Here is a 19,162-nt window from a genome sequence, read left to right as displayed (position 1 = left end):
ACACGATGGTGAAAACGCGATGATACGATGGTGAAAACGCGATGGTACGATGATGAAAACACGATATCGCGATGGTACGATGGTGAAAACGCGATGGCACGATGGTGAAAACTCGATGGCGCGATGTGTAAAACGCGATGATACGATGGTGAAAACTTGATATAACATCGCGTTTTCACCATCGTACTATCGCGCTTTCGCGATTTCACCATCGTACCATCGTGTTTTAATCATCCTACCATCGTGCCATCGCATTTACACTATCGTACCATCGTGCATCGCGGGTATACAGACTAAATAAAAAAACACGACTCTCCAAACTGAACACCGTAGTTTAGCAATGATTTCATGCATATACATGTACATATTTTGCCCAAAAGAAAATACATGTAAATCAAGATATATTTATTTTATACAGCCATTTTGGATTTTTATCGTATATTGTTGAAAACAACGTGTTGCTTATTTCAAATAGTCAAAGCATAGTTTGAATTAAGTAATTAGCTAGAAGATATATAATTTTTCGTATAATTCTTATTCTTATTGCCGCCTTTATGTAAACTAGTTTATAATTATAATTATAAAACTTTTCATAGAATTTTGGATGCAAACGTTTCTCAGCATGTAAGTTATTTGTTTGTCAGAATTTATAGGCAAGATAATCTTACAGACATGTATATATCAAATGTTCGTTGTTTGAAAGGTACTGACTCTTAGGCAAGTGAATGTTTTTTTGTGTTTTTTTTTGCTTGTTTCTTTTTTGGAGAAAATCATCATTCCCGATGCACGTTTTTGTAAAATTTCAACGTAACATTTCCAGCAAATGACAAGATATAGCTTATATATATATATATTACTTGATGTAGCATGTTCTGAACTTTTTTACTCTGTGCAAAAAAGTGAAATTTGGACGGATGTTTTGTATGTTAGTTCTGAGTGACTATATATACTGCCATTTACATGTTTCCATCTTTCAGAATTGCTGCTTTTGTTAGGTTGGGTTTTACGGTGCTCTTCTGTACATTATGTTAGGGACAAACGGGTACCTGAGTAGAACCACTGACATTCTGTAATCTAGCTGGATAGCTTCCTCGCATGCAGAATTCGACGGCGCTTGCACGGCTCAAACATACAGCGATGAGAGGCAGCGGTTTGAAGTCAAATACCTTAACCACTCGCCATGGCCGCCCCAGATTGGCTGATAGATAACATTCATGGAACATAATATCAATAAAAAAAATATGATGTCCTTAAAAAATGATATGTGAGGATATGTTAGAGATGATATATTTTAATTTGTTTGTGAAATATATTTAAACTTTACAGTTAAGCAACGCACTTTTAAAAACTCATATTATTGCACCGTTAAAATCATACTTAACCCAATGCAAAAATGTATAATTGAAATATAAGACTTCAAATGATATAATCTAATTTTGATAAAGCTATATTTTTTTTAATCGTGAAATGTTTTCATTGTCCTCATCAATTTTTTTTTTATTTTTATACATTTATTGATAAATGCACCTTTTTGTTGTCTGCTGAATGTTGTCATCATTTCAGATAATAAGCTTTAATGATGTGAAATAACTCGGCCTCTTTTCTCGTCTTCACGCAAGCGTTTTTTTCTCATCTACACAAGTATTTTAATTTTTTGTGCATATAATGATGTACATTAATATGTATACAAAAAGCCTAGTAATTTCCCTTGGTCCTCGAACATTCGTCAAGTATAGGTACGCGAACATGAATTCTTATCATTCTCGAACATCAAATAGCCTAATAAACCTAGTAGATTCTTTCTGTCCTCCGTTATGCAAAAAGTAGTTTAGTGATAAAGTATAACTTCTGTCTTCGAACTTTCAAAATACCCTAGCAGACATAAATTCGGTTTGCCCTAGGACGCGAAACAAATTGTTAACTGTCATGAATTCTGTCTAATCCTAGAAATTAGCGAACATTAATTCCTTTTGTCCTCGGACATTAGATAAAATAAATAGTTTAATCAAGAAACATTAATTTCTTCTGACCTAAAACATCCGATAAATAGTTACGGAAATCCGATAAACAGTTTCAGGAACATACATTTCTTCTGTCCCCGGACTTCGAAAAATAGTTAAGAAAACATAATTCCTGCTGCCCTCGAACATTTGACAAATAGTGTTATGGAACATAAATTCCTTATGTCCACGGAAAACCGATAAACGGTTTATGGAACATTAATTCTTCTGTCCTTGGACTTCGGCAAATGGTTTAGAGAAAATTATTCCTGCTGTCCTCGAACATTTGACAAATAGGTAGTTTAGAGAACATAAATTCCTTCTTTTATCGACATTTGAAATTAGTTTATGGAACATTAATTCCTGCTGTCCTCGGACATTCGACAAATAATTTATGGAACATAAATTCTTTCCGTCCTTGGACATTCGATAAATAGTTTATAGAACATAAATTCCTTTCTTCCTCGGACATTCGATAAATAGTTTATGGAACATAAATTCCTTCTGTCCTTGGACATTCGATAAAAGGTTTATTGGACATGAATTCCTTCTGTCTTCGGACATTCGACCAATAATTTATGGAACATAAATTCCTTCCGTCCTCGGACATTTGATAAATAGTTTATAGAACAGAAATTCCTTTTGTCCTCAGACATTCGATAAAACGTTTATGGAACATGAATTCCTTCTGTCCGAGGACATTTGACAAATAATTTATGGAACATAAATTCCTTCCGTCCTTAGCATTCGATAAATAGTTCAGGGTACATAAATTCCTCCCGTGCTTGGACATTCGATAATTAGCTTGTTCAGGGTACATAAATTCCTTTTGTCTACGGACATTCGACAAATAGTTTAATTAACATAAATTTCTTCTGTCCTCGGACATTATATTTAGATAAATAGTTTAAGGAACATTAATTTCTTCTTTCCCATTTTTTATTCTAGGAGTCCAAAAACAGGGCGGGGGGATTTTTATCGAAAAAATGAGAATTTATTACATTTGTTGATCTTTTTCCTTCTTTCTCTATGTAAAATTTTCCCCCTGCCTCTGAAAAAATAGGGAGGAATTCTCAAAAATATGAGTGAATCCTCCCACCCCCTCCTAGAATAGACACTGCTTTCCTCGGACATTAAATAAATAGTTTAAGGAACATTAATGTCTTCTGTCCTCAAACATTCGATAAAAAGTAACGGAACATAAATCATTTCTGTCCTCTAAAAACCGAGGAACAGTTTAAGGAACATACATTTCTTCTGTCATCGTACTTCGGCAAATAGTAAAGAACATAATTCCTGCTGTCCTCGGACATTTGAAAAATAGTTTATGGAACATAAATTTCTTCTGTCCTCGGACTTCGGCAAATAGTTTAGAAAACATAATTCCTGCTGCCCTCGGACATTTGACAAATAGTTAAGAGAACATAGATTCCTTCTGTAATCGGTTATTAGACAAATAGTTTAGGGAAAATAAATTCTTTCTGTCCTGGTACATTAGACATATAGTTTAGCGAACATAGTTTCCTGCTGTCCTTGGACATTTGACAAATAATTTATATAACATATATTTCTTCTGTCCTTGGACATTCGACAAATAATTCATGGAACATAAATTCTTTTCTTCCTCGGACGTTCGGCAAATAATTAATGGAACATAAATTCCTTCTGTCCTTGGACATTCGATAAGTAGTTTATGGAACATAAACTCCTTTCTGTCCTCGGACAGTCGACAAATAATTCATGGAACATATATTGCTTCTTTCCATGGACATTCGATAAATAGTTTATAGAACATAAATTCCTTCCGTCCTTAGACATAAGATAAATAGTTTAAGGAACTTCTTTCTTCTTTCTTCGAACATCCGATGAATAGTAATGGGAACATAAATCGCATCTGTTTAGGAAATCTGATAAACGGTTTAAAGAACATACATTAATTCTGTCCACATAGTTTAGGGAACATTATTTCTTTTGTCCTCGTACATTCGACAAAAGGTTTATGGAACATAAATTCCTGCTGTCTTTGGAAATTTGACAAATAGTTTAGAGAACATGAAATTCCTTCTGTCCTCGTACATTCGAAAGAGTAGGGCAAAGACTTATCTTTATTTTAAACATTGCATTATTTTCTAAATCAGTAGTAACTTCACAAATATACATGTATAGTTCACCGAAATAATATTCAGTTTAAGCGCTTGAGTTTAAACTCTTTATTTTTACACTATACGTCACAGTATTTTTGCAATGACCTGTATATTTGGCTCCTCCTCCTAACAAGTCATTCAATCTGGTTCGCGCATGCTTAGTAGACTGGGTACCGAGCACGCTTCTGCAAATTCCTTTTCGATCCAGTCTCCGAGCTCCAGAAGCTGCCGTGAACTAACACGGAAAAATACCCACCGCCCTTCCAATTTGCTTTGCTGTTGTCTCTTTTTTCTGTTTTCAGGTAATAATGACCGCCGCGATACTTAGCCCTTCTTCGTCATGGCTGGAATTATCATTTCAACAGTCAATATTTGTTTTGCGACATCCGGAAATTTACCAACGTCGACTGCCAGACCCCTATCATTTGAATCCGACGTCGGTTCAAAATTTACATTTAACTGGCCTGTACATAACCATAAACATTTCGAACACCTGTGGGATGCAACTGACTTTCGGATATTTGTAGAATAGTCATTAGATAACCTGTAACCGATGTCGGTACAAAACAAAACACTGTTAATTAACTTAACCTATGTGTAAATAAAACACATATTGTCTTTAAAAAAGTATTGATATAATGGTTATTATCATATCATTACATTGTTATATCCATGGTTTCAAGCAAGTTTACTTACATTATATATCACACTACTATTTAATTAAAATAATATTTTTCTTATAAAGAACGTTTCTCTTTATTGAGCTGTATGTATTTTGTATTTTATATGTTTACTGGCATATCTGAGCAGGTCCGTTGTTCTATATTCCGAGGAATAGTCTGAGGAGGTTTCCTCCGTGCATGCCAACGGATGCTACGGTTCCTCTTAAAAAAGGGGTTTTACGTAGGCGGCCAGTATTCCTAAGACGAATATACGATCAAACCTGTTGAGTAATTGTTCTGGTTTGGAATGTCCTAGACATTCTATGGCAGTTTTGATCGTGATATGCTTGATAAATGTATTTATATATACAAATGGCTGTATCAGTCTTTTCAAAATTTAACTAATTTTTATTGATAATATTTATAAAACATATTTTCGGATATCAAGTGTTTATCATATCTGGCATTGTCAGCACATTGTCTCTTTTTCGAAACATAATTTTAATTGATTATATCTGAATAAACATATTAAGCTACCGAAGCATATATAAGCAATATATAAAATGTCACTTCCGACTGTTAGGATATGAGTATTAGTCATATAATATTATAATTGATATACATGTAATTGTTAATATTATTCTATAACAGATTGTCTGGAATATTTAATGATCTTATTCAGCCGTCGATATGGCGAAAATCTAACATAAAATTACAGGTTTTTGCAATCGATGACGAAGCAAAACCTATTTTATAATATTCTATTTTATATAAAGGTTCAAACTCTATTAACTTTATGTTACTTAATGACCAGTCATGACGGAAATTTTATGCCAACCATAAATAAAATAAGTTAAACATATATGTTGCATTTATTATCATTTGTTCCTTTAAAGTGACTATGTTGGAAAAATAATTTTATATACAATAAAAATGTGTTGACCGAAATGATTTTGATATGCGTGTTTTTACTTCATACTAAATCAATGTTTAATTCCTTATTGTATGAACTTGAGACTGTCTATCTATGATGAATTATACTTGAAAATAACAAAATAACAAAATTAAAACTTGATTTAAGCTTAACAAATTAATATATATAGAAAGCTTATGCATCAGTACAGAGATTTTGTTCAGTTCTTAATGATTTATTTTCACTTTTCTGTTCATTGTATTGTATATGTATGCATGATTTATAAAAGGTACAGGCAGCACTCATTTTTTTAACAAATTGACCTGGTATATACATATAATGTACTATTTTATGTATATTAACAGACTAAGTTTATAATTAACAGTATATAAACTTTTTTCTTCAAATTGATAAATACACTGCATTGAAAAACAATATGCATAAATGTAAGTTCTCATAGATTTGTTTTCTTCCAAGTTATAGTTTTGCATGTTATCACTTTAAATGACTCACAATCATCCGTCATTTTATAAATGGAAAGAATTTGAAAAATGGGACGTCTTAATGTCCGCTTCAACTTAATATTCCATTGTCTCTATGGTAATGAATTAATTTCCATTTCCTTTACTTAACACCATTTTTAATGGTTTAAAAAATTTAATGTTTTATTTGTTTTATTTAAGATTATAAACACACTTTTGTTAACTTCCTTTTTCCTGCTTCTTTTCTATAGCTTTCGATTTTAATGCAACTTCACCATATATATTACCACTCAAATCCTTTGGAGAAACTATAACAGAATTTTGCTTTCCATAATTTGTCACATCATACACATTTTCTTCTTGATTAGAACTGCCAAGTCTATCTTTTTGGGGTACTATAGTTACGTGATTATATGCATTTCCAGTGTACTTTTTAGGCATTTCGTTCGATTTTTGTAGTACGTCATATTCATTTTCTCCTATTGACTGTCTTTGTCGCGCTTTTTTGAGAGCGTCTTCCGGTATCGCGTATTCGGAAGTATCAGCCGTCTCGTAGACGCTTGTTTCTTTCATCACGATCGAGTCGGCGGTCTCTGAATAACCTTCCACCAAATGCGCCGAATTTCTTTTGTTTTCTGCTTTACGCCTGTAACGGAATATTCGATTTTACTTAAAAATATCATTTATAAGTTATGTCATTAATATGATTGATTTTTATCTATTAAATTTTCATTCATATTCATTTCTTTATTTATTATGTTTCTATTACGTTCATCCTGGCCAGGCAAAACAATAGGCATCGTGTTATTTGTTTCGTCCTTCCACGCGTATTTGGCCGCCAAATATACCATAAAATGGTGAATTTTAGTTATGACATATTTTACTTGACAAATGTTTTTTTTATATTTGGCTATAATAACATCAGCTTGTTTGCAATTTCAAGGGAGATTAAAACTATCGAGAGTGTAGTCATACAATTTATCGGTAACAAAGTCACCAAGTTTAATTACTTAGAAACATCATTCATTAATTATTCTTTAAATGTACGTGCATGAAGCTTAGTATTGAGCTGTTAGTCATAAACGATAACATATTAACAACTGAAATGGAATCATTTCATAGATTAAGGAAATGCAGCAAAGGAATGACATAATATATATATAGTGCCGGCAAACTATAAGTTAACTCAGGTAAAACAAGTAACAAGGCACTTATTTTATCGTATCTTAAAACTGTGATTAAAAAAAACCAAATGTTTTGTTACGTAAAAAATGGAGACAAAAATAAATTTTACATTGCTTTTTCATCATATTTCCTTTCCGTGGTTATCTAACTGACTTCAAACCACTGTTCATCATGTATGTATAACAGGTTCGAATACATGAGGGAATGACGGACTTAAATTTGTAAGGAACGTATCTAGCTTGTACACGAAGGTGCGTCCAATGTCTTCAACCAAAGACCTTCATAGAGTCGGTGTGATTTAGAACCAAACCAAAAATATACCCCACCCACCTCCAAAAAACAAAAATTAAAGTAATTTAATTAATGTATCTGTAAATATATGTCAGTATCGTAACTATGGCCCAAGTTTAAAGAAAAGTCATGGATGATAATTTTCTGTTATACCACCTACCTATATATTCTACAACAACAGCACACTGCTATCAGACACAGCACTAGACATATTACAGAGCCTACAGCAATCAACGCGTATCTTACATCAAGATCCATCCATATATCTGAAACACGAATTGTCAGAAACTGTCAATGTGAGAAAAATGCCTCTCTGTATATAAAACAACAATTATAATGGTTTGTTAATGCTTTAAAACATAGAGAAACCAACAAATAATATTATATCTTTAATTTAAAAGTAAAAATGACAGAGAGCTATTATTGACTCTATCTTAATCCATTGAAAAGTCGCAACACTTTGAAATCAGTTTGGATGGGAAAAATCAAACGAAAAATTGTGATTTTTGGCAATTTTGAGATGTCCCCTCGTTGCCAGGTAACAGGAAATTATGTTGAATTTATAGTTTCATAGCAATCTGAACTTTTAACAAGAGGCTTTTTAATTTTCACAAAATGCTCATGCTGTAATGGTTTAAAATGATAGGTATATTTTGAAATATTTATAGCAGTATAGAAAGAACAACCAGCATTTTAAAATGTTTAAATAAATATTTTACTATGAGTTTAGAGATACTACTTATGTGTTACTCCACTGAGGTTCATACACATGACTGGACTGGGAATTATTTTTTGAGGTTAATGTTCCACTTGATGAAAGTCTAGACCTGTTCTTGTGTACAAAATTTCACAGTTTCACAGAAATACGATTTACAATTTATTACTTAGTACATTTCGTAATTATCTTTGCATGTCTATGAAAGAAATGGTATGATTTTAGAATTTTGAGCCTGAGTGGAGTTCCTTAAAAGCTAGGTTAGAACTACGAAGATTTTATGCAAGTTAGACATGCGATTTGTTACAAATGTTAAGGTATATTCATGCTCCATAATTGCTGTAAAACGAAAAGGCCACGCAATGTAAACAAGAAACAAAAATTGTCCAAAAAAAGCGATGAGGTTTAGACGGGTTATATTTCATACCTTGGTAAACTGGTACTTGATAAGTAGAACTTTTAACAGTGGTGAACTGATTTGTGTTGTTTAAATCTTGTTTACTTGGTGAACCTGAAGACTTACTCGAGGAAAGCCTTGTTGTTGCGGATGATTTATATTCTCGTATCTTCTGTTGCTTTACATATTGAATAACAGGTTGAGTATTACCTTCAATGTAAGTAATATATATGTCATAGCTAGATAATAACCGAAACAGCTGCCACAGACTCTAACAAGCAATTGCAATAGTGTTCTTTAACGTATACGATATCAAATGAGGTTTGGGGTTTGGGGTTTGTTTCAGTTAGATAAAAATAACTTCTGTGTCTTGACTAGAAAGTCAATGAGATGATTTTGAATAGAAAGTACATTGTAGATGGGAAATAGAAGGTGAAAAGATCATAGACGGGGACATTGGTCTACTTGACTTAACTAGATCGAAAACAAGAAAGTTGATGGTCTTGAATTGACAAAGACTACATACTAAATACTACTAGTGAATTAGCTAATGGCATTGACACGATAGCAAATAAGAATGTGGGTCTTGATCAAAAAGATAATGGGACAATAGGTCTTGTCTGGAAAGAAATAAAGATGATGGATATTGGAGAGACATATATCAAGGTATCAAAAATTGGATAGTGACCTATGCCTGGATTTTTATAAGGAGAAAGTGAGTCGGTTTTTACGGTCTTATATAAACTGAGAATGAGATATTTGACTTGAAAAGAGATCAAATGAAGAAAATAAAATAGTGAAGTCTTGGCCAGATTTAAAACGAGATAAGGAGTCTCGACTGAAATGAAAATGAGGAAGTGGGTCTATACAATTAAATTAATATATTTTATATAAGAAAACATGGTATATATATGTAATGATGAGTCGTGTATGTATAACCTCCTAGTAGAAATCTTGATAAAAATTTTCGTTTTCTAAAATGTAAATATAAGATGATAAGATCACGAATGATTTAATTCATTATTTCCGGACTTTTATAATTGTTAAGTGCATTATACCGATAAACAAATTAGAAACTATTGATAAACAATAAAGATAAACATATAGATACAACTTACATGATATAGAAATGTCATGCTGATTCATTGACTTTCTAAAGAATTTACATCACTAAATGTTTATCAATACATTTTAAGGTAGATCCTACTTTGAAAAATATTACTTCTTCTGAATTTTCTGAAACCTATTAATGAATTATCTTAGGGATAACTGAATATAAAGCACCGCCTTACCTTGGATACAAAGTGTTCTGTGTGTTTTAGTACAGTCCTCCGTCCGAAGTCCATTTAGTTCCCATAGTAAACAACGAACCGTCAGATTATTTCTTTCTTAAATATAATTAACATTTATTTTTTTCATTAAAGAAAAAAACGTGATTTATAAACATATTTCCCTTTCTAAACTGCAGATAAACATTTGCATATATTACTTCAGATTTATCAAGTGGACGAAACATGTACTTAAAATATATATGCATGAATGAAAGATGACAAATTATCAATTAGTGTTAGCTGAGATCATAATTAACCTCGGGTTATATATATGAATTTGATGATCGATTATATAATTGTATGTCAGCATGTATATATTCATTATAACACTGAATGATGTCAGATATGTACCTCGTACCAGCAATTTGGGGTAGCTTGTCAAGATTTTTAAATATGGCTCGTCATTACATGTACTTTAAACATAAATATAAAGAGGATATTGAATGATTGTTGGTTCAATACTGTATTTATTGATCGAGTTGAATAAAAATATATTATTCGATACATTGGCGGATGATATTGTTTTATTCAACCAGTTCAACAAATTTTGTAATGAAACTACATGGATATAATAATCTATTTATCACATATCCAAAATAAGAACTGTTTACGTTAATTATAGTGTAACGCTTACATTTTGCGCGTCTTAACGCTATGTCTGTTTAACGCAAATGACGCCACGTCAATATATATTCAAGGCGTGCAATACCAATTTTTACGGAGCCGAAAAAGCGGCATGGGTATGTGGTCAAACCCGGTACATCAGTGTTTCAAAAGTTTCATACTAATGCTCTTTCTTTACACCTTAATTTGTACATAAAGTATAAGGTAAATAAGCTCAATAATTCAATTTCCAAATAAACTAAATTAAACACACTTATAAAGATATAATTATATTTTATATTTACCATTGAAGAAGTCTGTTATGTTTAGAACGTTGGCCCAAATTGTCGCATTTATATAAATTTTCTGGGCAAATTTATCAATTGACAGTGGAGTTATTTTACTTAATGTCAAATTCTTGTCATCTTCCCGACACTTTTCTTTTGCATACACTAAAGACTGGTTGGTTATGAATAGTTCTGTAAAAGAAAGGTAAAACATATTACACATTTTTGTTATATTTTCTTTCCAAAATGAGCAATTATTTCAAACGGGACAAAACTATATCTAATTTAAAAATCGTAAATATAATAAAAAGCTGGACCAATTGTCTGATGGTATTTGAGGTAATACATTATAAAATAGCACTGTAGATTAAAATATTATTGAATGAATGTTCAGTTAAATGTTTAGTTACAAGGCAATGGATGATATTCTAAAAGATTTTGTGGGGAAGTTATGTCCTTTTTTACTATAATCTTTGTAAGAAAATGTCTTCAGAGAAATTGATCCCATGTTACAAATCTTTAAGTATTTAACACTACTATATACATGTAGATACCGTGGTTTATTTCTAGCTACACGTACCTTCACCATGAATATTTGAACAATTGATAGAGTTGTAATATTTTGAAACCTCATTACTCTGTATGCGTACAATCTGTCCTGCAAATAATATAAAACACATAAATATAAGAAAATAAAGTATATTTAATTTTTTTTAACAGATCAATTAATATAAAGTACTGCCTAATTAATGAGGCATAAAGTTATTTGAGGCAAGAGAAATCTCTGGACATATGTGTAAACTATGTATTTGGGATTGCACACTAAGAAGGAAACTAATGATGACATTTTTATACTAGTATGATATGACATGAGAGCCGACCTGCGACCTCAAATAGCTAGTACAATTGTAATTGGCGGTTTTTTGTTGTTCACCCTGTCCATCACGGTTGTAAGCCACTGTGAAGTCAACTGAACACGGTTCTGTCCCGCGTCGTTTCTGGGAAGGCAGTTTACCGATACTAGTGCCTTCACTTTCGTAAGGGACTGAGATAACTACTGCAAATGCCTGAGCAGGGATACAGTGCGAATGACCGAAGAAAGTATTTCATGATCAAATACAACTACATGTACAGTGACCTGGACCGTCCGGGAATCGAACCCAGGTTGTCCGATTCTTAGTCCAATACTCTAATAATTGAGCTAACCGGACGGCTTGTCTAGTAATTTGACAAGCGTAACGATAAGTTTGATATTGCTTATTGTCCGTATATGATCCTATTGATTTTGAGGTCATTAGGTCAAGGTCACAGTGACCCTTTATGTAAAATGTTTGTCTTATCAATAACGTGAGTTCCCTAAATCATAAGTTTGTGAAGAAGATTAGCTTATAAATTACATAACGCAATACCATCACAAAATATACACAAGTATTTAAACAGGCAAGTGGAGACATAAGTATGGAAGGGCATTAGTGCCAGGTGTATGTTTTTTATTAACTCGAAATTTCGAGTTACTAACTCGAAATTCCGAGTTACTTACTCGAAATTTCAAATGACTTATCTCGAAATGTCGAGTAACTTACCTCGAAATTTCGACTTACTCGAAATTTCGACTTACTTACTCGAAATTTAAAGTTAATTAACTCGAAATTTCGACTTACTTACCCAAACTTTCGACTTTGTAACTCGAAATTTCGACTTACATTGGTTGTTGGTGAAAGCAAGGATTGAATTCAAGATACTTTCTTTCATGTTTAGCTGTTGCACATTGACAGAGCACCTATGTATTTAACAGAACAATTTGATAGGGTCAAATTGTCCACACAGACCGAACATATCCTTCCCATTTTCTTGATTGCTGTGGGGGGGGGGGTGTAAAATCACACTTTCCATATTTCCGTGTTAACCGGATGTTTCTTATGTCTAAAGGACACATACAACCATCATGTGGAGATACAACAAGTCCAAAACCCACCCTATTGTAAACTGTTAACTAAGTTTTAAGTGGCGTGTATACGCCAGTTATTCTGTCACGTTTCTTTATACTAATCATGTTTTTGTAACATTTTTTTAAAAGATGTTCGTCAATATTCTTTATAAATTTATTTACTAAGACTTTGATTCATATTGTGTTGATAAAGTTGATAAAAGTGGAACTTGTTGTTATATACATGTTGGGAATAATATTAAAGCATCCGATTTTACAAGAAATATAGTCAGTCCAACAAATTTGACAAAGGCCTCAGCACGCCTTGTTTTGGCCACTCCGCGGTACTTTCCTCAGATGTCCCACGCGTGAAGTATAGGATCGTTTTATTTACAGGGATGAGAAGAATCTGATTAGTGAAAAGATATGTTCGAACAGGTGGGATACAATATAACGTCTGAAGAACGCCTGAACTACAAATTAAAGGAAGCCTTGTGTTTTTTTTAGGTCGGGCGTGTACATGCCATTGTCAAAAGTGACCATTCTAATAAATTTAAGTTTAACTTTAATAGTTTGTCCAGGCACCCTTTTCCCCATCTACATCATTCAACCACACTCCCTACTATATCTTATATTATCTTAACTCTTTGTAACTCATAACTTTGGTCATTCTAGTAATGTAACTTAGTCGAAATTTCGAGTTACTAAGTGGAAATTTCGAGTTACTAAGTCAAATTTTCGAGTAACTAAGTCGAAATTTCGAGATAAGTAACTCGAAATTTCGAGTAAGTATGTCGAAATTTCGAGTAAGTAAGTCGAAATTTCAAGTAAATAACTCGAAACTTCGAGAAAGGTAACCATTAAGTTAGTTGAAATTTCGAGTTACTCAGTCGAAATTTCGAGATAAGTAACTCGAAATTTTGAGTAAATATGTCGAAATTTCGAGTTAGTAAGTCAAAATTTCGGGTTAGTAACTTGAAATTTCGAGATAGGTAACTCAAAATTTCGTGTTAGTAAGTCGAAATTTTGAGTTACAAAGTCGAAATTTCAAGATAAGAAACTCGAAATTTGGAGTTGGTAACTCGAAATTTCGAGTTAGTTAGTCAAAATTTCGAGTTAGTATCTCGAAATTTCGAGTAACTATCTCGAAATTTCGAGTTAGTATGTCGAAATTTCGAGTTAGTAAGTCAAAATTTCGAGTTAGTAACTCGAAATTTCGAGTTGATGAAAAACACACACTTGGCACTAATGCTCTTCCGTACATAAGTGTCCTATGGACACATTTCTGGTTTATTTTATTTAACTATAGATATTATGGTGAAAGAAATTATACTTTCCGATATTTCTGATAAAAATAAATATTATTGAACACGTACCTGATACTAGTACTATTTCAAACGCATATATCCAAACAGGTAAATGATCGTCAATATCAAACGTGGTGTCAAGTTTACTTATGTCGCTGATATCATAGGCAGAGGCCATCGTCAAATTGTGGATGTTCATACAACTATTATAACCATTCATCCATGTGCTGGGGTCAAGAATCCTGTATAAGTCAGACGAATTTCCCTGTACACCTGGTGTAGTTTCATTCTTTGCTGTAAATATACGATATCACTTAACAAATATTTTTTTCTTGTCCAGTGTTCATTAAAGCTGCATGCCTCCAATTTCAAGAAAATCAACCTTAAATAAAATATCCTAAGAGTTTAAGAAACGTAAAAATGATTCAAGACTTAAGTTATAATTCACATGTTATGACTAATTTTGCAATATTTATCATCATATTTTTTTACTGCGTTACTAACGCAGTAAGGGCTATTTTCGCATATTTTGACCTCTTTTTGTAATTTACGTGGATTGTACCAGCCGTTTGCAATGTGTATATTACTTTCTTTGTTCACTTCATTATATATAACTGTTAAATAATTTTTCAGAATTTTCATGATAATTTGAATAAATCTGGAGGCATGCTGCTTTAAGGTATTATGCCCCTTAAATGAAAATTAATAGTTTTTGTTTTTCGGGATAATTTTTAAATAAGCAGCCTTTTTTAAAAAATAATTTAAATGCATATACATTTTAAGCATGTGTGTCATAAACTTACATTTAAAGTGTCGTCAAGTATCGTTTCTTGTCTCTTTTCACGAATGTCCTTAGAAAGTTTATGAGTGGTAGTTTCACATGGGAACAAATAGCAGATATCAGTAACTTATCTTTATTTATCATGCATCACATTTTTATAATTGAGCCGCGTCACGACAAAACCAACATAGTGCGTTTGCGACCAGCATGGATCCAGACCAGCCTGCGCATCCGCGCAGTCTGATCAGGATCCATGCTGTTCGCTATCAGTTTCTCTACTTATAAAAAGGTTGATAAGCGAACAGCATGGATCCTGATCAGATTGCGCGGATGCGCAGGCTGGTCTGGATACATGCTGTTCGCAAACGCACTATGTTTTTTTTTGTTCGTCGCTGATTGAAAATAAAGTTCTAAACATCACTGACAATGCATAACGATGACATAATTCATCATGTCTTGCATTTAAGGAAAAATAGAATAAACTTAATAGCCTTCATAACAGGATATATACTTATCAACATATTTATTATTTGGAGGACTTTCCGTTATCAATTAAATATATGTCCATGAAACAAATCCTAACTTCCGAATGTATTTCTTAAACAAACGAACATTACAGTTTTCTTTACATAAAAAAGTTATATAAAGTCTTCATATCGCCATTAAATAAGAAATCAAAAAAGAATTTGCGGTAGTGTCATAAATTCGATGTAGAATATTTAAGGCAGAATACATCAGTCGCACAAGATCTTTAAATCATCGCCAACTTTGCATTTCCCTTTCTTATACATGTATATATGGCATTAAGTCGATACCCCTCCTACCAATAAACCCTTTCCGTATAAAAGTAACCCTGCACAACAACTTGAACCATATAGATTTATAAGAATCTCAAGAATAATGAGTGGCATCTTTTGTTGGGTAGCCCATTGAGGTGGTGGGCGGGAAGGGAAGGGAATGGGGATAAAGGTCTTTTTGCAACTTTGCAGCCTTACTTATCAAGAGCAGGTACCTGAGTAGAACGACCGACCTTTCAGGACTCGATTCTACAACTTTGATCGTCAAATGATTTAACGTTAGTTACCTTTAACCATCCGGCTACGAAAAACCAATCTTTTTTTCTTATCTTTTGTTTAATTTAAAATGTAATTGGTAAGAATGATTTCTTCTTGTAAATACATGGAATATATGCCAATTTCTGGAAAGCTTTCTCATCACTACATGCAACCGTATCTGATACAGAATTACTTCTGCTTTTTTACGTACTTGGAAACATTTCAAAAACGAGCGTTAAATAAACATTAATTCTACAGCTGTTTAAGAGTTTTGTTCTGATTCTTTAAAAGAAGTATACATTGTCTATATCAATAAATGATGTGGTTTTATATTTGAATATAAAACTCTGGTATGCGAGTGAACCAGTGAAACGATGTCAATATTTATAGCATTTTACCTGGAAGATATGTTTAGCCCCTGTGTACCTTTGATGGCAAGGATCGGAGTTTTACGGGTTTTTTTCCAAAACAAATTCATTGATGAAAGATAATATTATCTGATATAGAATGGGAGTGACGACTATATTGAATTAATCTTATATTTGTTTATATACTGTAGTATGTAACTAGGATGTGAACTTATCTCATCATTTAATGCTGGATAGGTAATATTTTTATGTAATAATCATGGGTTTTCCAGGTACAGATGTATGGAAATTCGATCATATTTTTCTATCTTTTCTGTATACAATGAATGCTGTACCAGATTTTCTAGAGACTTTGTAACAATATGACTAACCAGTTAAAAATATAACGTTTCATGTATTATTTTGATGAGATTTTAGGACATACATACATCGTGTATCTGCTTCTGTCTAATGGCTATTTAATTAAAAAAGGTTTGACATAGATATCAAGAATGATATTCTACATAAAGTATTTGCATGTCTCTCCTAGAAATTTAAAGAATTCCTAACTCACGTTTGCCATAAATGTAAATGCATTTCCTAACATTGTTATATTATATATAAGGAATATACATTTTGACGTGCTACAGCTAGATTCTGATATATTTTTGTTCAAGGAGGTATTGTCCATACACAAAAACACACAGTATCTCAAACGCGTAGAACAATTAGTTTGACCAATATAAGGAAATACTATGTTAAAAACTGGAGTTAAAATCTTACCATTACAATACTCGTTGAGAATCGTAGAAATAAGTAGAGCATATAATGACGTATAACACACTCGGAATACTTTGGTCACTCGATTTCCTTGGTGTTTATCCATTGTATATAGCACCTGCTAATGACGCGGAAAATGACGTTGAAATTGAAAACGACGTAGAAAATAAATTAATCCTCACAATTGCTATACTGTTGAACACACGGACAATTAAAGGATATAGTATGATTTCTTTTAACTTCCGATAATATCATGTCCTCCTTTATTAAATCTATTTTGGTGGAATAGTTCTATTTCTTGATGTAATCTTCATATGGAAACGCGCAATTTATGACCAACATAATTTGTCTACATGGCACTATTTTCTTATTTATACAATAAATATAAAAACAACGTTTATACAGATTGTTCCTCAAAAGTGTTGTCAAATACAAATAATAGCCGGCGATTATATCCGAATTATAAAGAATAATGAATGTATATTTTGTCATCAATCACATGAGCTGTATTAACACCATCTATATGTTTGTAGAGAAACAATACTCATTTCCTGTTGCTGTGTTATATTACTGTATATTATACATCATTTCATATCACGTGCTTTGCTAAAATAAATTATACACCCCATAGTCATGTATATAGACCAATATATATGTAATCAAACCAGTGTTGCTGTTTTTTGTTTGTTTTTTGTTATTATTGCGGCATATATGTTAAAACATGAATATATCTTCCGAAGTCCGTATAATATAGTCGTTGTGCGGTTGATATTCATGAAGTAATTTCTTCTGTTTTAGTATTCACATTCATACTTTATTATGTATTTACACACCAATTAGCTCCGTTTATTGCTTATTATTATGATCGTTAAAACTATACTAATGCGGCGTTCTGACACAATATCCATGCACGAACAAAACACATCCTCATATCGACAAAGTATACGCATTTGTTTAGGTCAATTTCAAATAAACCACCTTATCACTAATTTTGGAACGAATGAATACTCCAGAATTGAATACATTCCAGGTATATGTAAACATATTACACACAAGTCAGCTTTCCTTTCTGTATAGGTAACATCCAAAATAATTTTCACCGGAAATTAACGTACTCTATAAAAAATATTTTTTATATGTTCATACTAAACGCATTACGCTATGTTAATAAGCAGGTTAATCTGAAATATCTGAAAGCTCAATCTTTAGAGAAACTTACACTTCATTTAAAAGTACATATGTTTAAGATAAGATATGAGGGTACATTTTGTTCATGTAAAGTGCAACTTTTATCTTTATACCACAAAACAAGAAGTATATATAACAACCCTAACTACAGCATGTAGCAGTTGGTAAGTGTGTTATTTACACGCCTGTAACGCTTAGTAAGTGAATATATGTCCGTGAATTATCTCAAAACTGGAAGCCTCTATTTCCTGAGTTATTTATTATAATTGATGTAAGTAGCATGTAAGTGGTTTATAAACAATTTTTAGAATTACTGCATAGCATATTCATAAAGTACAAAATATAACATTAACAAATGTGTTCAGTGGTAGTTAAGTTCCCTTTCGAAATAAGAAATAATTGTTGTACTATAGGCATTTCCGCACAAAAATAATGCCTATATACATCAATAGATCTATGCAGTAAAATTATAGTTAAGGAGTAGAATTAAACTCCCCGCAAAACTAAAATAATTAATGATATCACAAGTAAAACTTTAATAGATGTATTAAAAACTAACGGAGCACATTATTTTCTACGAACAACTGTAATATTCTGGTTTATATGAGGAAAATGATATCATTTCGGTTAAAAATACATAATTACAGATAATATATGATATCTATAATTACAGAGAAAAGTGTTATACAATAACAGCTAGTTATGTATAAACAGCTTCTTACATGGGAAAGGTGTTTTATAGTAACAGACATTTTAGAGAAAATGAT

At 32.1% G+C, this 19,162-nt stretch overlaps 1 protein-coding gene across 3 annotated transcripts; it reads right to left on the bottom strand.

Moving 5' to 3' along the window:
- Positions 1-5,750: 5,750 nt before the first annotated feature.
- Positions 5,751-18,605, bottom strand: LOC132757012 (uncharacterized). Of its 3 annotated transcripts, none has more exons than XM_060748186.1 (8): positions 17,211-18,605; positions 14,314-14,538; positions 11,591-11,668; positions 11,029-11,202; positions 10,082-10,177; positions 8,916-8,999; positions 7,838-7,943; positions 5,751-6,847 (listed from the first exon to the last, which is right to left on the bottom strand). In XM_060748186.1, the coding sequence occupies exons 1-8, from the start codon at positions 17,311-17,313 to the stop codon at positions 6,421-6,423; spliced, it is 1,293 nt and encodes a 430-aa protein (XP_060604169.1). In that variant the 5' UTR covers positions 17,314-18,605; the 3' UTR covers positions 5,751-6,420. The 3 variants fall into 3 exon arrangements, with proteins under 3 accessions (XP_060604169.1, XP_060604170.1, XP_060604167.1); XM_060748187.1 differs by lacking the exon at positions 17,211-18,605 and adding an exon at positions 15,048-15,136 and having other exon boundaries at positions 5,753-6,847; positions 8,820-8,999; XM_060748184.1 differs by having other exon boundaries at positions 5,754-6,847; positions 8,820-8,999; positions 17,211-18,603.
- Between the last annotated feature and the right edge of the window lie 557 nt (positions 18,606-19,162).

This window comes from Ruditapes philippinarum, unplaced genomic scaffold (genome assembly GCF_026571515.1).
Source record: "Ruditapes philippinarum isolate M1 unplaced genomic scaffold, ASM2657151v2 ctg114_1_1_1_1, whole genome shotgun sequence".
In the NCBI taxonomy this organism is placed as follows: domain Eukaryota; kingdom Metazoa; phylum Mollusca; class Bivalvia; order Venerida; family Veneridae; genus Ruditapes; species Ruditapes philippinarum.
The sequence above is the reverse complement of the archived record's forward strand: the minus strand, read 5'-3'. Positions and strand labels throughout refer to the sequence as shown.

What these genes read in the sequence shown, in the direction of transcription:
- LOC132757012 (XM_060748184.1), bottom strand. Translation starts at nt 17,313, where the DNA reads ATGGATAAACACCAAGGAAATCGAGTGACCAAAGTATTCCGAGTGTGT. An exon ending in TCTCAACGAGTATTGTAATG is followed by an intron (nt 14,539 to 17,210) that starts GTAAGATTTTAA and finishes GTATATTTACAG; the next exon opens with CAAAGAATGAAACTACACCA. An exon ending in CATAACAGACTTCTTCAATG is followed by an intron (nt 10,178 to 11,028) that starts GTAAATATAAAA and finishes ATTATATTTAAG; the next exon opens with AAAGAAATAATCTGACGGTT.